This window comes from Fusarium flagelliforme (genome assembly GCF_020744385.1).
Source record: "Fusarium flagelliforme strain FIESC 12 MPI-CAGE-AA-0113 chromosome Unknown B0J16scaffold_1, whole genome shotgun sequence".
Taxonomy (NCBI): Eukaryota; Fungi; Ascomycota; class Sordariomycetes; order Hypocreales; family Nectriaceae; genus Fusarium; species Fusarium flagelliforme.
In genome coordinates, this window is record NW_025763503.1 from 1,204,848 (window position 1) to 1,221,875 (window position 17,028).

The 17,028-nt window shown below is 50.0% G+C and overlaps 6 protein-coding genes across 6 annotated transcripts; 3 read left to right on the forward strand and 3 right to left on the reverse strand.

The window, feature by feature from the left end:
* Positions 1 to 730: 730 nt before the first annotated feature.
* Positions 731 to 2,632, reverse strand: B0J16DRAFT_313093 (uncharacterized protein; the record flags this gene model as incomplete). The annotated part of the gene is made up of 8 exons (XM_046125102.1): positions 731 to 760; positions 792 to 863; positions 997 to 1,009; positions 1,189 to 1,655; positions 1,705 to 1,776; positions 1,881 to 2,029; positions 2,162 to 2,285; positions 2,336 to 2,632. 8 exons carry the CDS (start codon positions 2,630 to 2,632, stop codon positions 731 to 733), a joined length of 1,224 nt encoding a protein of 407 aa, XP_045988383.1.
* Positions 2,633 to 3,096: 464 nt separating this feature from the next.
* B0J16DRAFT_366035 (UV radiation resistance protein and autophagy-related subunit 14-domain-containing protein) lies at positions 3,097 to 4,759 on the forward strand. Its single transcript, XM_046130069.1, has 2 exons — positions 3,097 to 3,837; positions 3,885 to 4,759. The coding sequence occupies exons 1-2, from the start codon at positions 3,258 to 3,260 to the stop codon at positions 4,664 to 4,666; spliced, it is 1,362 nt and encodes a 453-aa protein (XP_045988384.1). The 5' UTR covers positions 3,097 to 3,257; the 3' UTR covers positions 4,667 to 4,759.
* Positions 4,760 to 4,953: 194 nt separating this feature from the next.
* B0J16DRAFT_366036 (uncharacterized protein) lies at positions 4,954 to 8,108 on the reverse strand (the record flags this gene model as incomplete). The annotated part of the gene is made up of 1 exon (XM_046130070.1): positions 4,954 to 8,108. Exon 1 carries the CDS (start codon positions 7,831 to 7,833, stop codon positions 4,954 to 4,956), a length of 2,880 nt encoding a protein of 959 aa, XP_045988385.1. The 5' UTR covers positions 7,834 to 8,108.
* A 916-nt stretch (positions 8,109 to 9,024) lies between these two features.
* Positions 9,025 to 13,824, reverse strand: B0J16DRAFT_326570 (uncharacterized protein). The gene is made up of 3 exons (XM_046126023.1): positions 13,555 to 13,824; positions 9,911 to 13,496; positions 9,025 to 9,860 (listed from the first exon to the last, which is right to left on the reverse strand). Exons 1-3 carry the CDS (start codon positions 13,762 to 13,764, stop codon positions 9,208 to 9,210), a joined length of 4,449 nt encoding a protein of 1,482 aa, XP_045988386.1. The 5' UTR covers positions 13,765 to 13,824; the 3' UTR covers positions 9,025 to 9,207.
* Positions 13,825 to 14,233: 409 nt separating this feature from the next.
* B0J16DRAFT_377211 (ribosomal protein S17-domain-containing protein) lies at positions 14,234 to 15,016 on the forward strand (the record flags this gene model as incomplete). Its single annotated transcript, XM_046130828.1, has 4 exons — positions 14,234 to 14,239; positions 14,323 to 14,476; positions 14,644 to 14,882; positions 14,948 to 15,016. 4 exons carry the CDS (start codon positions 14,234 to 14,236, stop codon positions 15,014 to 15,016), a joined length of 468 nt encoding a protein of 155 aa, XP_045988387.1.
* Positions 15,017 to 15,621: 605 nt separating this feature from the next.
* B0J16DRAFT_326575 (uncharacterized protein) lies at positions 15,622 to 16,799 on the forward strand. The gene is made up of 2 exons (XM_046126024.1): positions 15,622 to 16,170; positions 16,223 to 16,799. The coding sequence occupies exons 1-2, from the start codon at positions 15,682 to 15,684 to the stop codon at positions 16,652 to 16,654; spliced, it is 921 nt and encodes a 306-aa protein (XP_045988388.1). The 5' UTR covers positions 15,622 to 15,681; the 3' UTR covers positions 16,655 to 16,799.
* The last annotated feature ends 229 nt before the right edge of the window (positions 16,800 to 17,028 follow it).

Below are 17,028 nucleotides of genomic sequence, written 5' to 3' on the forward strand. Positions count from 1 at the left end.
CCCAAGGTCGGAGGCTGAAGAGGAAGAGGCTGGACCTGAATTGACTTGGGTTTGCAAAATCAAGGTGGGATGGCATTTCGAGTCGGGTCCAGCCCAGAATTACCCCGTTGTTTTGGCGGGCGGGCCAGACCGTGATTGGTTGCGGCGCTTATCGGCTCATCCGCGATAAGGGACTGAATGGCACGAGCACCCCGAATTCGATCACAAGGCAAGAGCTTGGTCTGTGGACCCGGTCTCGACTGCGCGCTTGTTTCTGTCCTTGTCTTGTCTCAATTGAATGCAGCGACACCATGTACAGCATTTATTATTCACCTAAACTGAAAACAACTGAAGGAGTGGCCAACTGGCCTGTTTGCACGAAAATCTGATCTCCTAACGTTCTGGTTGAATCGTTATGAAAGTAATATTCTGCGTAGCATCACACAAAGTAGATACCTATTTATAGCAACTCAACTTGAACGGGAGACAGTTTATTAGAAGACCTCCTCATGGAAGTAAGCGGTGGTATTCACTGTCTTTGCATGGTCCGGTACTTCTACTTTTATCTTACATATCCATGGTCAGACCGGGTCTATTAGCCGTCAATGTATCAGGGTCTCTCAGCAAGTATCCGATCTTCTGATATGATGCTGCCAATGCATAGCGAGTGAGGCTACCAGAAGCTCACAAGTCTAGGATCGCTCCAGGTACTCAGTGCGTGAGGACCAGTTTGGTGAGACAGGACTAGAGGTCAATAATTTCCCAGCCAATTGTTATACACCTGTAGTCAAAGGTCAGCAGCACGAACAAACAAAGTTTTTCGAGTTACAGCCAGAAACTAATACATCTTTCAGAGAGAAGATTAATTGCTCGACATGTCGGGCCTGCAAAGGTGTCAGCATCAGCAGAAGCCGATGCCTCCTACACCTCCAGTCCCGATCCGACTAAGGATGACGATACGAAGGGTTTTCATCATGATGAGGGATAATAAAAAAAAAAGAGATAGAGGCAACTTACATATTCTTGGTGCCTGGCGAAGTGTAGTATATGTTCCCCCACCTGATCGAGCTCGTCCTGTATCAGATCAAGGGTCGAAGAGCGCATTGTATAATGCGACAGTTGATATCCGGAACAACTGCGTATAGCATGGAATAAAGTCCGGGAGCGGTGGCATCTCTCAGTCATAAAGTGTGTTAAGCTTAATCATACTCAAGCGAGTCCAGACCTTTGTCGACAACATCCCATGTTCGTTTTCGAAGGTCGGGCTTCGGTTCAGGGCGCTTAGATCCCTTCTTCCGCTTTCGCTTCTTGTTGCTTTGGAAGGATGTTGGCAATGCAGAAGGGGCGCCTTCAGGTTGCGAGAGAGCAGAAGTATCGTCGCCCAAGTCCATGCGTTCGCCCATCCTTGCATCTGTTTTGGCGTTAAGCTGTTTTTCCTTCTCTTTCTGCTTGCGCAAAGCCTCGAGTTCGGAGTGTCGGAAGATCTCGATTTGTTCGTCCGTTAATGTTCGTTTCACGCCATCTGGGTAATAGCCTAATCCATCGTCTTCTTCCCAAGAATCACCCGCAGCATCGTAGTGAGCCTCATCTTGAGTCGGCGCATCAATGAAATCGTTTCCAAAAGAAGCGAGGGCTACCTGTGAGAAGTGGGCTTCATGGAAAGCAAAAAGGTCATCCTGGAGCAGTCAGTACAGAATCGGGAAGAGAATATCCAAGGGAACATACATGAGAGACCTCTGGTATGCCACGCGGACCTGTTGCTGTGAAATCTTTAGGTCGGGGCATGTCGAAGGTTTTCTGACGCGATGTCAAGATTTAAAATAGGCCTTGCGATTTGGCGAAATTGGGGGAAGACGCGACCAGCAAAGCGGAATTACGTCACGTGTCGGTGAATGACAGACCCGCGCAGCTTGAGCAAAAACGCAAACAAAATGTTGTAAGGGAAGTTGCGTTGGTAAGAATGCATGATGAGAATGTAGTGCCAAAACATCTGGCTTATGAGACCAGGCGAAGTACACATCTGCCATGGGTGCGCGGTCTAGATCAAAGACTACAAGCTTGCAATTTGCAAGACTCATAGTGATTTGAGAAGAGCCAGCGCATTTTCAAAGGCCCTCACAACTTGATCATCTGAATAAAATGTTAGTCTTGCAGAAGATCGATTCTCGTAGCACAATCTTACAATGCTGCTGTTTTCGTTCCATTCTGTCTTCAGCGAGGTTCACAAAGCGCCTTCGAGTTTGTAAGCGTTTTGCTGCCCGCTCATCATCATGGGCCGAAGCTGCAGCTGCCCAGACTTTGAAATACTGCAAATACTTTAGCTTTGTCACAGCTTGTTGATGACATAGAGATCTACCTTTGCAAGAGCATCTGCCTCTTTCAAGATTTCACGCTCCTGTTCGTCGGCATTGCGCAAAGCAGCCTCATAACGCGCTTCGAACTCATCCCAATCGAAAGCTTCAAGAACGCCGGGAGTCTCTGGCGAGTCAGCGATGCTGGCTCGTCGGTCCGTCTGGGGTTCCGGTGTTCTGCTGTTGGTATACGAATGCCGGTTCATGTTGTTCATTTGGGCCTCCTGAGAGTCTGAAATTTTCACTTCGTCTTTTCTTTGACGGTTCACGTCGTCGTCTTGCGGTGGAAGTGGTGAATCCATGTTAGATAGACACGTCGCGCTGGATCGACAGGGTTCCAGTCGGCCAAGCAACAGGGGTCGTGTTGTAGGTAGTCGTCAGGGTAGTGTAAGTGAGCACTTGAATGTTCGTTTGCCTCGATCTGCGTCGGGCAGCAAGTGATTTGGAGTCTCTAGATTCTCAACACTAGATACGTAGTGAGCTGAATACTTGACTGAAGCATCTCTAAGAGAGTTGAATCTCAAAAAAGAATTTCTTTGACCTTCAAATTGAGTTCAGCAGGCTGCCTTGTACCTGCCTTGATTAACCAAATCATGACAGGGCGGGACTAGAAGTGGATGCTCCTCCTAATCACTTGCTTAAAGATGGGTCCGGGAAGGTGCTGGCCCTGCTGGGTGCCTGGAAATGTGGCTGAAACACATGCGCCACAGTTTTCGTCGTTATTGATCACTCGTGACTCGATGTTAACCTCGAAACTTGCAGTCATCTGGCTTTCATTCACCTTTCAAACGGAACTGACTTGATCGTATAAATATGCTCTCTTTCTTCGCATACTCAATACCCGAAGGCTGAATTTGGCCACTGTGATCAATCTCAGATCGACGGAGAAAGATAAAAACGTCATCCCCGGTGGCAACAACATAACTCATGATGGACTGCGATATCTGTCATCGCAGCCATGACGCCAAGCGTCTCTCGTTTCTTTGCACTGCGGATGCCAGAGGTGCCATTTATAACGGCCGTGTCGAGAATGTGATGGCTCTCATCGAAAATGAGAGTCTCCAGAAACAGATCAACGATCTTTTGAATGAGACAACTACTCCGACCAAATATCGCAAAGACTCCCTGCAGGCACAGCAACGGACAGCAGAAGATAGAACCACCCAGATTTTGGCCGCTGCTGATAAACTCAGAAATGACATAAAAGCTGCCAGGGAGGAGATCCAGGCTCGAAAAGCTGCACTTTCACGACGCAAGTCCGATATCGCTGCGGTATCTGATGGTCTCATCGAGCGCAGAGTGAAACGACAAAAGTCGGTAGAAAGGGAGACCGGCATGCACAAGTACCGCTGGACGAAGTGTGCAGATGAACTCGCCCGCACTCGGTCTTTCCTCTGCATGGCAGCAGCCAAGCTATATGGACTTACACGAGTTAGAGAAAGCCCATCTAGTAAATACGAATATCACCTGGGTGGTATCCCAGTTGTCGATTTGACCGCAATGAACTGTGAGCTCTACCACATATTTTTCAAGCGTTCCACTGACATTCCATAGCATCAACACCAGAGATGATATCTACATCGCTCAGTCATATCTGTCAACTCCTGATACTCGCTTCACACTATCTTTCTATTCGCCTTCCAGCCGCCATCACTCTTCCCCATCGAGACTACCCCCGGCCAACAATTTTCAATTTGTCTGCCTCTTACAGGCGTGGAGACACCGTTTTCCCAAGCCAGTCCTCCAGCACAGCAGACATAGAGTCTCAGCGTGTCTCGCGGCCAAGACCATTATTCATAGACAAACCACTCTCTCAACTAGCCAAGGAAGATCCAGCCACTTTTTCATATTTTATCGAAGGTGTGACTCTGCTTGCTTACAACGTCGCTTGGGCTTGCAACACACAGGGTGTGTCGATTGGCGACAAGGCCCTTTTCGAGGACATTTGTAACATGGGTCGCAACCTGTACAGTCTTCTAATAAATCACCAATCTTCCGAGAAAGACCCAGCAACGCCGAAGAACGAAATCGATGGCCAAGGCAGTCGGTTCGGGCAGTACTCCCACGGCACAACTTTCTACCACCTTGGTGGAGCAGAAGGTAGCGAGTTCAGCAAGTCTTTCAAACTCCCTAGCCCAATGAAACTTGCAGACAAACTCAAGAAGAAACTGCTCAGCGAAGCACCCACCCCTGATTGGGAAGTTCTAGATGATGATGCATGGAAAGTCGAGGAGGAGCCAGGAAGTGGAAGTCAGATCAATAAGGATCTACTAGTTGGGGACAAAAGCTCTCCACGTCGGGGAACAAGCGGTTGGATGAGGGTCAAAAATAGATAGTATGTGTGCATATATATATAAACTCCTTGTTTGATTGACGGCCACAACCTTGCTCTCATCATTGTGGGTGTGTATACATATATAAAAACTCCTTGCTCATTTGATGGCCACAAACTTGCTCTGATCATTGAACTAGCCATCCATTTCGTCAAGCCATTGTAGAATATATCATGCGGTCCAAAACTCCTTCGCTCATAAACAGATTGTCATTCCATAATCAACATAATTAGGGCGGTCTTTCTTCGGCGGTATCTAGTCTTCGCCTTCGTTCTCAGGTCGCAGGTCACTTAGCCTTCGCCTTCATTCTCAGGTTGGCGACCTGCGACCTGGTCTCGTAAATGGCCTGGGATGGATGGGAGGATCACCAGACCATTCTTCTTGCCAGACCCAGGCGTACCGAAAATAGATTCGGCAGCCGCCCTGTCGCCTGGGTCTTTGATCTGCGGCATGGGGGAGGAGGAGGAGGTTTGTCGGGGTGTGTTAGGGGCCGAGCGCCCTGGTGTGGTAGGCTTCTTTTGGTGGAAGATGCTCGGCTTCTTGTTCTTCCTCGCCTCTTGTTGGGCTTTGATCTGTGCCGCCTTCTTCTTTTCGGAGGCGGCCTTCTGCTCAGCAGAGATGGTTGGGGTTTGAGGTGCTGCTGGCACCAACTCTGGTGTGGTGGTTGTGATGGTGCGGTTGCCTCCAGGAAGCATAAGTCCGCCCACCATGACCGGGGCGACAACCTGCTGCTGCTGCTGCTGCTGCTGCTCTTGTGTGTTGTTTGAGCTTGAGCTTGGTGTTGCAGGCAGAGCAGTTGTCGACCCCGGGACCAGAGTGTGCGCAGCAGTTCTCGCTCCCCTGACGCGGGGCTTCAGCACCCTCCTCTTCTCCATCTGCTCCTTGGTGGCCGGCTTGGCCGGATCAGGGGCTTCATCCCTTCTCTGCTTGTCTTTCGATGCGTTGCCGCGTGTCTCGAATGGGAATGGGCGATGCGCTTCCGCGACCTCCTGCTCAGTCTCGGCTTGGAACTGTTCGTTCACGGGGATAGTAGGCCGAGACTGATCGGCAGGAGACGCTTCGGCCTGTGGTGATGGTGGAATCTCGACACGGGCAAACGACATCGGAAAGACTTGTTGGGCAGAAGGAGGAGGAGGAGGAGGGGCAGAGTGGTCCACTGCGTCGACCATCTCGCTGTCGAATTCGGCCTCCATCTCCATCGCGAGTTCCCACTGTTCCTGTTCCGACATGCCAAAGTCTGGCGGGGGGGTCTGTGTTGGCTGGAACAGAGGGAGATGGAAGACGGAGGCCTGCTGCTGTGGCTGCGGCTCTTGGAACCGGGGGACTGGGAGCTGGGGAAGTGGGAGTTGAGGGACTGAAAGCTGGGCAGGCTGGTTGATGGCCGCTTGCGCGGGCGCATCGCCGAGCTCAAAGGTGTCTTGGTCGAGCAGAGCTGCCAAGGCCTCCCACCAGGCCTCGCTGATCTGCTCTTCCTCCTCTGTCGGGTACCCGACTTCCCCTTCTCCCATCGTAACGTCCCCAGCCTGCGACGAAGTCAGTACGTGTACCTCACCTTCATCTTGCTCTTCCATCTCAACATCCTCGCATTCAACATCGATAGCCATATCGTCCCCAGGCTGGTGATGTTCCTCTTCTTTCTCACCATGGTCCCCGTTATGTTCGCCATCCCCCTCTTGGCTTACGTCGCGACAGAAGGCATCCAGGCCTGCATCAAGGTCGCTTTCTGGGATGTAGCCAGAGGGGGTGGATAAGAAGTCGTCAAATGGGTCGGACAACGGGTCCCAGGCGGAAAATTCGGAGATGTGAGGAGTGGTTTGGAAGAGCCCCTGATGAAGGCTCTCCTCCGAGCCAACCCCGCTTTCATTCATCGGTGTGATGAGGCGTTCCGCTGGGATCTCCGGGATGAAGAAAGCGTCAGAAGCGGCGGCCTGCTCAGGGGGTGATGGCTGCTGGACGGGTTCAAGGCCCGCCGCTTCTGGGGAAGGAAGGCTGTCGAGGGGAGGGAGCTCTTCTTCGAGGGGAAAGATGGGTTCATCGACGACTTGGGAAGAGGAGACGACACCAACGCCAGAGATTGCGGGAGAGGGCAGGGAGGGGATGGGCTCAACTACTTCCTGGCGAGGAGTCACTACGCTAGGCGTAGGCTCTCGAACAGGAGAGAAGTCGGCCCTCTGCTCCTCTCGAGCAGGGGTGATGGGGGTCGGGATGGGGATGGCGGTGGCGGCGGCGGAGGTGGTAGAAGATGGCTTCTCCGGTGTCGTCTTGCGAGTGGAAGGGGGAGGAGGAGTTGATGGGGAGGCGCCAGCGGGAGCAATCTCAGCGTACTGAGCGCTCTGATCCACCGGCACGACCACATAGCGCTGAGCCAATATCTCGGTCTTGCTCAGGCCCCTCTCTTCAGCCAGCAGTTCAGTCTCTTGCCGGTGAGATAGAACTGACTGGCGTCTGAGGATGGACTGTGGTCGCCTCTTGCTGATAGCTCTCCAGATGGCGTTGTGGGTTTCGTTGTTGAGCTTCTTTACCAGCACAGAGGCCTGCCCCATCTTCTCCTGATCCGCCCTAACACTCTCCTCTTCCTCCCGTCGAGACTGTCTCTCGTCTTGATCCTCCTGCACCAGCTTCTTCATCCAGGCTTCCGCACAGGATTGACTGAGATCTGAATCCAAGACCCTCCCGGCTGAGAAGTCAGGGAACAGAATCTCAAAGTCGAAGCTGGAGTGGGTTTGAATACGAAGAGAAATAATAGTTTCTTGAACGATTCGCACCCACTGACTCACCGCAAATGCGGCACTGGGAGCCCACAAAACAATGTTTGGTGTGGACAGAATGATCCAGGTCTTGACAGAATAAGCCACCACGGGGTTGCCCATACCCCCATGGATGTGGTATTCTTCTGCCCAGATGAGCCGCATGAGGATCATGGGGATGATGGCGATGATTGAGAGGAAGGCCATGGGCAAGTTGGCCATACACTCTGCATGCATCCCCGCGACGAAGAGAAGAAACGGGAACGTCGTGAACCTGGTGAGGTCGATCAACATCTTCATCAGAGCGAAGAAGATGTTGTGGTACTGCTCGTCAAAGCAGTTCCCCATGTTGAATGGGGAATCCCACTCGCAGTTAACCTGGAGCGGGAGCCACAGCCACGAAGGAAGATCGGTGGTTCGCATCTTGGTGGTTGTCTGAAAGCTGTGGCTGTTAGCTTTCTCATCGTCAATATAGTATATAGTACATGAAGCCGAAGTCGATGTGAAGTGCGTAGCGTGTAAGTAAACACGATATCCTACGATCTCAGGGGAACTCACTTGGGTGTGGCGTGCGAACTCCTTAACTTATCACGGGCGAGGCCTCTGTGATGATTGTGGATAAAAGGGAAGAAAGCAAAGTGCCTGCAAACATGTAACTGTCAGTTTCCTCATCGTCACTACAGCATAAGGTATATACGAAAGCGAATGTGGATGCTATCATCTGAGGAGAACTCACTTGGATGTGGCGTGCGGACTTGGTGGTTTATCACGAGCGAAGCTTCTGTGATTGTCGGGAAAAAAGAAGAGGAAGGAAGCAGATTGCCTGAAAAGTTGTAACTGTCAGTTTGTTCGTCGTATACGAAAGTGAATGCATACTACGATCTCAGGGAGACTGACTTGGGATGGTGGTGAGAACGTGTTGGTTATCAAGAGAGAGGCTTCTGTGATGATTGCGGAAAAAGAAAACAGGAAGAAAGCGAATGGCCTGCAAGGATACGATTGTCAGTTTGCTCGTCTTCACTATAGTATACGATATGCGAAGATGAAGTCGATGTGAAGCGTAGTGTAGGTAGTATATACTATATGCTGTGATCTCAGGGGAACTCACTTGAATGCTGATGCTGATACGCGAACTTGTTGATGAGAGTGAAGCTTCTGTGATGATTGTGAAGAAAAGAAGAAAGCGAAGAAAGCGAAGAGCGAACGAAAAGAAATCAAATGACGGTTTGGCAAACGGCAGTGCCAGCAGAATCTATTTGCTGTGAATCAAACCTCGAGTAACGGCCATTGACACTTGCGAGCACTGCAGTCACTTCCTGGCAGCTGGCAGTCACTGTCAGTACAATTATATTTTAAGAACATCTGCCTATTGAATTTTTATATTTTTCAATTGTGTTCAGAATTATGAATACAGGAACATTAAATCTTGCAGTGTTCATTAATTGTTCTACTGTTCAGTCTCGTAGTGTTCATCAATTGTTCAATAGCCAGTCACCACACTTTAAATTCGAGCATCATGTACAAGCAATAACAATCACTAGGTACTCCAGAAAGCATCACAATAGAGACTAGCTTAGCGTGGGAGATAAATGGAAGTGAAAGAATTTCTGCATTGTTGTTTGCCACATCTATTTATTATGTATCACAGAGCTATGCAGTCATTACTATCTGTCCTGACAACGACAAAGCCAAAGCAAAGCCAAACCTAGGTATCTAATTCCAAACAACGCCGCTTTCTGATTCCCATATGCTACCGGTCCCGTCATCACTCATTATTTACTATGTCTGTAAAGTTGGCTAGCCCTTACGGCCTCTCGCAATCAATCGCCCATGCAATTCCACCATCACATCACTCCACTGCTCCTCGCCAGCCCCAACAGCTTTGCCTATCCTTGTCGCAAGGAAATCAGCGACCTTGGGAACATTAAAGTGCTCGCCATACATTACTTTGGCCTCAGGCTTGAGAGCCATATCAAGGCCATCTCCACTCCTTTGGCTGTGGAGCTCCAGTTTGACTTCCACGCGACTCTCCAAGGGCACAAGCAACAAAGATGTTGTGATTGCTATACTTGAGTCGGAAGTCCTCTGCACAGTAGTAGGAAAGGTTGCATTGAGTCGCTCGATTTGTGACGACACAAAGTTCGCCTTGTCCCAAGCGACCTGCACGCTATTGAGAAGGTGAGAAACCTCGGTGCGGCTATGTGGGAGTGCACGAGCGTAATCTCGAATATTTTGCAAGAAAAACTCCTTTTCCAGAGTCTTTGGTCGTGGGTTTTCTTCCCGATCCACGGCGATGTACCAGAGATCTATTGTCGTGTTCGGTTGGTGCTCTTGGAATGCCGTAATATCGAAAACAATTTCAATTTCACGCTTGTATGCCATAGACAAAACAGTGCCAGAAATGCCAGTCACCGACCAGCCATGTTGTTTCTCGATAGCATCAACTCGAGCTACAAATTGAATCAGTAATTATTCGTCGATACTTGCCAAAAGTACGTACCTTTGAGGCTGTTAACCTCTGTGCTCGTCCAGCCACGACACTCCTCTCGAATCTTCTCAGACTCTGCAATATCATCAATGCAGTTCTGTTTCTGGGTGATCAAATCCTCAACCTCAACTTCCGAGGCTTGGAACTGCTCTCTCAGCTCTGCGATGCGTTTTCTTTTATACTCAACATCTTCATCGAGAGAGGCAAGCTCATCGCGAGCAGCTTCGAGATCGGCAGGGTCACAGTCGGCAAGCTCTCGGGCGACTTCTTCAAGATTGTTGCTCTCCTCCACGAGCGACTTGTAACGAGCCACGATGTCAGGTAGAACAGAATCGAGAAGACTCTTCTGCTTATCCAAAAGTTCCTTGTCGGCTTCCATGCCTTCGTCAATGCCTAGGAGACCTTGCCTCAAACCCTCTTGTAACTTCATTCGCCACTCATACCACATAGCCTTACTCAGAAGGCGGGCGTGGTTTTTGACGTTCATAAATTGCTTATCCATCAAGGTCTTGACGTCAGGTGTGGCTGCCATATATTCCTTGAACAGTGGAGGGTTGTCCTCAAAGGTATCGGTCTCGATCTCCTTGACAATCCTACGACCCTCAGAGATATACTTTTTCAATTCACGACAGGAGTGCTGGTATAGCTCGAGCATTGGCACAGTGCAAGCGCCTGCAACAACACATCGCTCAAGTGAGAGGTCCTCTTCGCCTTCGTCGAGGAATCCATTCTCGAGGGTTCCAGGGGCTTGCGTGTGGCGGCGCTTGGTGGTTGTCAGTTCCATGAAGCGGATGGAAGTCATGTTCAAGAAATCCTGAAGATGGACTCTTTCTCCGTCTGCCTCGTCCTCTGCTTCTGCTTCATCTTCCAATTGCTCGGCGTCTTTAACAGGCGTTTCATCGAAATTGACTTGATGACCAGCTCGATCATCTGCAACATCCTTGAATCTTCCCTGGTGTCTTGGTGTGGTTGCTGTGTCAGGCTTCGCTGGTGAGGATAACGTCGGTGTGGCGGTGTTGGGCTGCAAGCTTTTCCGGAATGAAAGGTTCAGTCTCCCCGTCGTCTCTTCTTTAGAAGGCGGCTGCTGGAGTCTGATGTTCTTCACTGGGCTTCCTTGACGACCCTTGAGTCTCTTCACACCATCACTCTCTTCAGCCTCCTCCTCATCGTCAAGCTCATTCGGTCTCTTACCCAGAAGGCCCTTCGCACTCCCAACGTGAAGACTCTTGCGCCCTTTAAGCGGTTTGCGTTTGGGGCTCAGGCTGTCGATCATCTCGCGCAGGTTAAGCGTAGCTTCGGCGCCGTCAGCTTCCCGTTCAAGAATCTTTCTACGATTCTCTTTCTCCTCTTCTTCCAGAGCTTCACGGTCCATCTCCTCTGTCATCTCTTTGGGATCCTCGAACATGACACCACGTTTTCCGGGCACGAAGTTAGTAGCCACGTCGCCAATCGAGCCTCGGCGGTCAAAGAGTGCAGTGACCTGCGGCGACCCAAGTCCAGGTCGATCTGCACCAAGCCCCGAAAGTGATCGTTGAGGTGTCAACGTGACTGTCGGTGTCCGGCTGCCATTTCTGAAACTGTTCTGGAAGAACCCTTGCTTGGGAGTGGACTTGACAGGCGACGGAGTCCTAGAGCTGACTCTAGTAGTTCTAGCAGATGATAGTCGTTTTGGAGAAGCAGAAAGGGGACGTTGTGCAGAACGGGGAGTAGTCATCCTTTCTGATACAACTGAGTCGAGCTGGGGTGTAGCTGGTTTGGCGGATGCTGGAGTCCTGACTTTGGCTGACTGCGGTGTTGTTGTCGGCTTTACAGGTGAGGGCGTCCTAGAGTTTCGAGTATTTCGTTGAGGGGTTGAGATCTTGGGGTTGGTGGCATTTCGCGAAACACTTGCTGGAGATTTTGCAGGAGATTTTGAGCGTCGGGGACTTGGGGTGGTGGTTTGCATCTCGCTCGTAACAGGCGGTGCAAGATAGTCATTAGCAGGAGTCCTGCTAATGACGGTCTGGATTGCTTCGTCAGGGTGGGCTGCGCTATCAGCTTCTTCCTCCATAACTCTCTTGCCCAGATCCCGAAAGCCATTTTTCACTCTATTGAGAATACCTCCAATAGCAGTAGTCATATCCATGCCCATCGTAGCGTCACCTTCATCTTCGTTGTCTTCTTCATCATCATCGTCTGGTTTTGAGAGAATTTGGCCGACTGCAAGAGTCATATCCATCGGGGCGTCATCGTCGTTTTCATCGTCAGGTCGAGAGACTGTGCGCCTTCGGGAAGCAGCGATACTCTTTCTCTTGTTTTTCGCCAGAACCCCACCCATGACAGTGGTGAGTTCCATGGACATGTCCTCATTGACATCCGAGTCATCCTCTTCAACAGGTGCCGGTCGTTGAATGCCTCCAATTGCAGTCGTAAATTCCATAGTAGCTTCTTCCATTGGCGCATCATCTTCGTCTTCCTCGTCTTCCACAGGGGCGCTCGCTTTTTGAGGTTGATTGACAATACCGCCGAATGCACGTGTGACATCCATGGACATATCTTCGTCTGTATTGCGTTCTTTTGGGGGTTGACGATTAAGTATCCCACCCACCACACGAGTAACGTCCATAGACATGTCTTCATCTGGGTCGAACTCTTGGGTTGGCTGAGGCTTGATTATACCACCAACTGCACGTGTCATGTCCATGTCCATATCCATGTCCATTTCCATGCTCATATTTGTCTCTGTAGGATCCTCTGTCTGTGGTTTCGGTTGAGCCTGTTGACCGCGGGGTGGAGGTGGTAGATTTTCCTGGTCCTGCGCAGCGATATTTTGCTTGTTTGCGTCTTTGCCCCATCCAAACGAGGGAATGAACTCTTCGTCGTCGTCTAGATCGTCGTCATCTTCCTCGTCCTCAAGCTGTTGGGCGCCGGCTCTTCGCGCAGCCAGTCGAAGGGCTTCGTCCAGTGTGGCTGACTCTCCGTCGTCAGAATCAACAGACCGATCCGAGGCAGCTGTTGTTCCAGTTACATCGTCAACAGTCATCATCGTTCCGTCGTCAGACTCGCTGCTGTCATCGTCACCATCTTCTTCAACATCAGCAACCTCTTCGACCGCATCTGCAGGCTCGGAATCTGAACTATAGAGTGTCGTCGCAGTATCGTCATCGGAGTCGTGAAAATCGATCTGAGGAGGGCCTGAGCCTCGTCGGTTATTCCTGTCTTCCTCATCCTGTTGCCTCTGCTGTGCTGCGGCAGAGTTTCGCCTTGTCGAATCTGTAGATGTGGTTGAGTCTTGGTTGAATTCGACTTCGTGGAAGGTATGTAGTGTTGCCTCGGCGGCGAATGATACGCGACGGTTGGCAAGTGATTTGCGACGAGCATCGCGACGTTCCCGCTCCTCACGTTCTCGTGCTGCGGCTTGTTGCTCCTCCTCGGTCTTGACAGCAATCTTAGATCCACTATTCTCTGAGCTGCGGAAAGTGGGAGTCGAAATCTCTTGTGTCGGTTCTCCAAAGTCAATTAGGTCTGGTTGTCTGGGCTTCAAGGGGGGTATCTCGGGAATTGGCATGGTTGGTTTTAGGATTGAACGCGGGGCGGCTCTCGTAGGGACGGCAAGAGACTGAGTTTATTAGTACATGATATAGAATTAAATAACAGAAACGAGAATCATGTCTCACAGCTCTTCTGTTTCCGTTGGTTTTCATAAGTGCATCTAGGCCGCCAGGACCCAAACTCTTGCTCCTCGACTTTTTGCGATTCGCAGCCAACGAACTTGTGACGTCGGTTGTCGCATTCTCCTTCTCGAAAGCTTTATTAACATCTGTATGCGCACCGATTGATCTGCGCGTGCGCCGCGTAGCGGGCAGAGTGGCATCGCCAGGCGCCATTGTGGGTGAGTAAGTCGCTGGATCTTGTCTGGTTCAAGTTCATTCCCCAGCATGAAGCGCGATGGCGATAAACTGATAGTGGGTTGTGACTAGCAATGCATTAACTACATCCATCCATCTCACGCGTGTTTGTTTACTTCGGCAGCGCTGTTAGGGGCAGGGGACCCACGTCGTCAAGATATCCACTTTAAAGTGCATCAAACAACATATTCAAAACTGGCGCCAGCTCACGTGTTAAGCACCAGCCACAATGGCATCCCCTCCATCACGTGTACTATAGCTAAGATGTGGCGCAGTAACGCACCTAAATTTTCCAAGCCCTAACCTAGAAATGTGTGTTGATTTTTTGCCCTACTTCTCCATCTCAGCGAAAACTACTGTCCGCCTTAGCCAGTCTCAACATCCGCCCAACCAGCAACCTACGACACGCCATCTCGCTACGGTACCTGCCCGAGAAGGATAATTCAAGATGTCAGTCACAGCGAAACGAAATACCCGATGTCGAAAAACGAATGAGTCGCTAACCTTTCCATCAGGGCGACCGAGTTGACCGTCCAGTCGGAGCGTGCTTTCCAGAAGCAGCCTCACATCTTCCAGAACTCGAAGACCAAGACCAAGTCCACCCGACCGGGCAAGGGTGGCCGACGATGGTACAAGGACGTTGGTCTGGGTTTCCGAACCCCTAAGACCGCCATTGAGGGCAGCTACATCGGTACGTGCGAAAGAATTTAGGATATGGGAATTTTGAGGACGAAGAACAAACACGAATATCGCCAAACGGATGCACGAGGAAGACGAACGAATTATGGGGTGTGATGGAAGACAAATGATGGGAAAGACTTACATGGAGAGCGCATTGCTGACATTTTGACCTTGCAGACAAGAAGTGCCCCTTCACTGGTCTCGTCTCTATCCGTGGCCGTATCCTGACCGGCACCGTCGTCTCCACCAAGATGCACCGAACCATCATCATCCGCCGCGAGTACCTTCACTTTATTCCTAAGTACTCTCGTTACGAGAAGCGCCACAAGAACGTTGCCGCCCACGTTTCTCCCGCTTTCCGTGTCCAGGAGGGTGACCAGGTCACCGTTGGCCAGTGCCGACCTCTCAGCAAGACTGTACGTTTGGCCCGAACAATTTGGAATCTCTACGTGTCAGGGATGATCGCTAACATGAATTCAAGGTCCGCTTCAACGTCCTGCGTGTCCTGCCCCGAACCGGCAAGTCTGTTAAGAAGTTCTCTAAGTTTTAAGTTGGGACTTTCTTCTGGCATTTTTAAGGCGTGATAAGCATCAGGGCAAATGGAAAATTTCCCCTGAAGGGTCGGGCACCGGATGTTGCGTTGCAAATGATTGTGCTATAGATGCAATCGCGAATAAAAAAGGATTCACGAAGACAATTGTTTTGGGTTGATGGTTCAATCGGGCGTGATATGGCTAGGAAAAGGGTCGTCATGATCTCAAGATTACGTTCATACCTTTGACTATTCACCGACCAAAAATGCCAGTGAAGAGCTCATGCTTTAACTTGTGAGATGCTGTTGCGTCCGTGATGAAGCTCTTCGTTCATGATACCTACCTAGACACGGCTCGGCTTTGGAAATGAGGTGTTATCCACTTCAAAATAAAATAGCGATGACAATTGATGACCAAAATCACATCTGGATCAATTGTGTGACTAGCTACTTTGTAATTCTCAACGTTTAATTGCTTTCTCATGATATGAGCTTCGTCTGATTGGCAACGTACCTAATAAATGGAGTAGACATACAGTATTTCGTACAGTGCCGTTTTCTTATTCATACCTCCACTTTATCGCAGTTGAAGCTATGCTGAAAGTTTGGAGTGTCGATTTCGAATCCAGTTCCAACAGATCCCTCTACCCTCTACCTTACCTGAATTAAGAGCCTCTCTCGCAATGGGTTGGATATCTTCGATTATCGGCACCGATAAGTCGGCAGACCCTTTAGCAAAACTCGACCCCAGCCTTCGCGACTTTCTCGAGAAAGAATCTCCCCTCAAATACCCAGCAAACCAACCCACGAATCCTCCTCAAGCGACTCAGCAACCCAGCAATTTCGATGCCGCAGTAACAGATTTACAAACGCCGAAGCCAGCTGCTCCTTCAGCGAGCTTGTATCAAGATGGACGATATGCGCATATATGGAAGAACTACCGCCCGCTGGCCGAGATCGAAGCCGAGACGGCAACCGATCATGAGAAGTTGATGGGTGTGTTGGAAGCGTACAAGGAGCGAAAGGAAGCCATTGGCAAAGCGGCGTTGGAGAATTGCGCTGAATATCAAGAGGAGTGGGTGAATTGCATGAAGCATGGAAGTTGGGACGACCAAATACAAATGTGCAGGCATCAAGTGCGCAGGTTTGAGAGGTGTTACATGATGCAATCGGTATGTTTCTCACAAATAATATCCCATGCTCAAATATCCTAACTATGTACAGAGATTCCTTCGTGCGTTGGGCCACGGATCAGTAGTGGGCAGATCACCCCAGGTGGAGGAGGATATCCAAATGCACGCCGACGCTCTTTACCAACGGATGATGAAGCATGAGGAGGCAGTAGAAAAGGCCAAGGCCGAAGGTCTTCCCATTCCAGTTTTCAAATCTACACTGCCCAAGGCCAAGGACGACTCCGTCGTGCCTACAGAAGAACTCCAGCAGCAGTGGAAGGAGCAGTTGGATAAGCTACCAGCTGAGGAGCGTGTGGTTGAAGAGGCTGCTCTTCGCGCCGATCTCCAGGCCAAGGCCGAGGTCGCGGGCAATGTCCAGAAGATCTGGGATAGCCAGGCAGAACAAAGGAAACAGAGACAGGCTCAGGGTAACTCTACATTCGGAGACTACATTACTTCTCTGTTTGGAAAGTCTGGAAAATAAAATGGGAGGGTCAGGAAGAGAGACTTGTATAAAATCTGTATATCATGATAAATGAGTACTAGGAAATTTCACTGCCAGGTACATACTTATGTAGAATTAACGTTAAATCAATGACTATATTAAAAGACACTGAACTGCAAGCGGTCACATTGCCGATTCATTTATGCTGTGGTTCCCCATAAACGTCTAACAACTCAACCACACTTGTATCTTGATATAGGTTGAGCATTACAACCATACCAAACCCAGATACATCATAGTAAAACTATAAAGTGTCTGATATCAATAACTTGTCTTTGGTCGTCTTTTGATATAGATTAACATGGATTTTCAATATGTGTCTAAGGAGTGCTACGAGCAAGATCATGGTATCC

Bases quoted from the DNA above. Each gene is read 5' to 3' on its own strand.
- B0J16DRAFT_366035 (XM_046130069.1), top strand. From the start codon at position 3,258: ATGATGGACTGCGATATCTGTCATCGCAGCCATGACGCCAAGCGTCTC. The intron at 3,838-3,884 runs GTGAGCTCTACC...GACATTCCATAG, and splicing joins CGATTTGACCGCAATGAACT to CATCAACACCAGAGATGATA.
- B0J16DRAFT_326570 (XM_046126023.1), bottom strand. From the start codon at position 13,764: ATGGCGCCTGGCGATGCCACTCTGCCCGCTACGCGGCGCACGCGCAGA. The intron at 13,497-13,554 runs GTGAGACATGAT...TAATAAACTCAG, and splicing joins CCAACGGAAACAGAAGAGCT to TCTCTTGCCGTCCCTACGAG. The intron at 9,861-9,910 runs GTACGTACTTTT...TTCAATTTGTAG, and splicing joins AGAGGTTAACAGCCTCAAAG to CTCGAGTTGATGCTATCGAG.
- B0J16DRAFT_326575 (XM_046126024.1), top strand. From the start codon at position 15,682: ATGGGTTGGATATCTTCGATTATCGGCACCGATAAGTCGGCAGACCCT. The intron at 16,171-16,222 runs GTATGTTTCTCA...AACTATGTACAG, and splicing joins GGTGTTACATGATGCAATCG to AGATTCCTTCGTGCGTTGGG.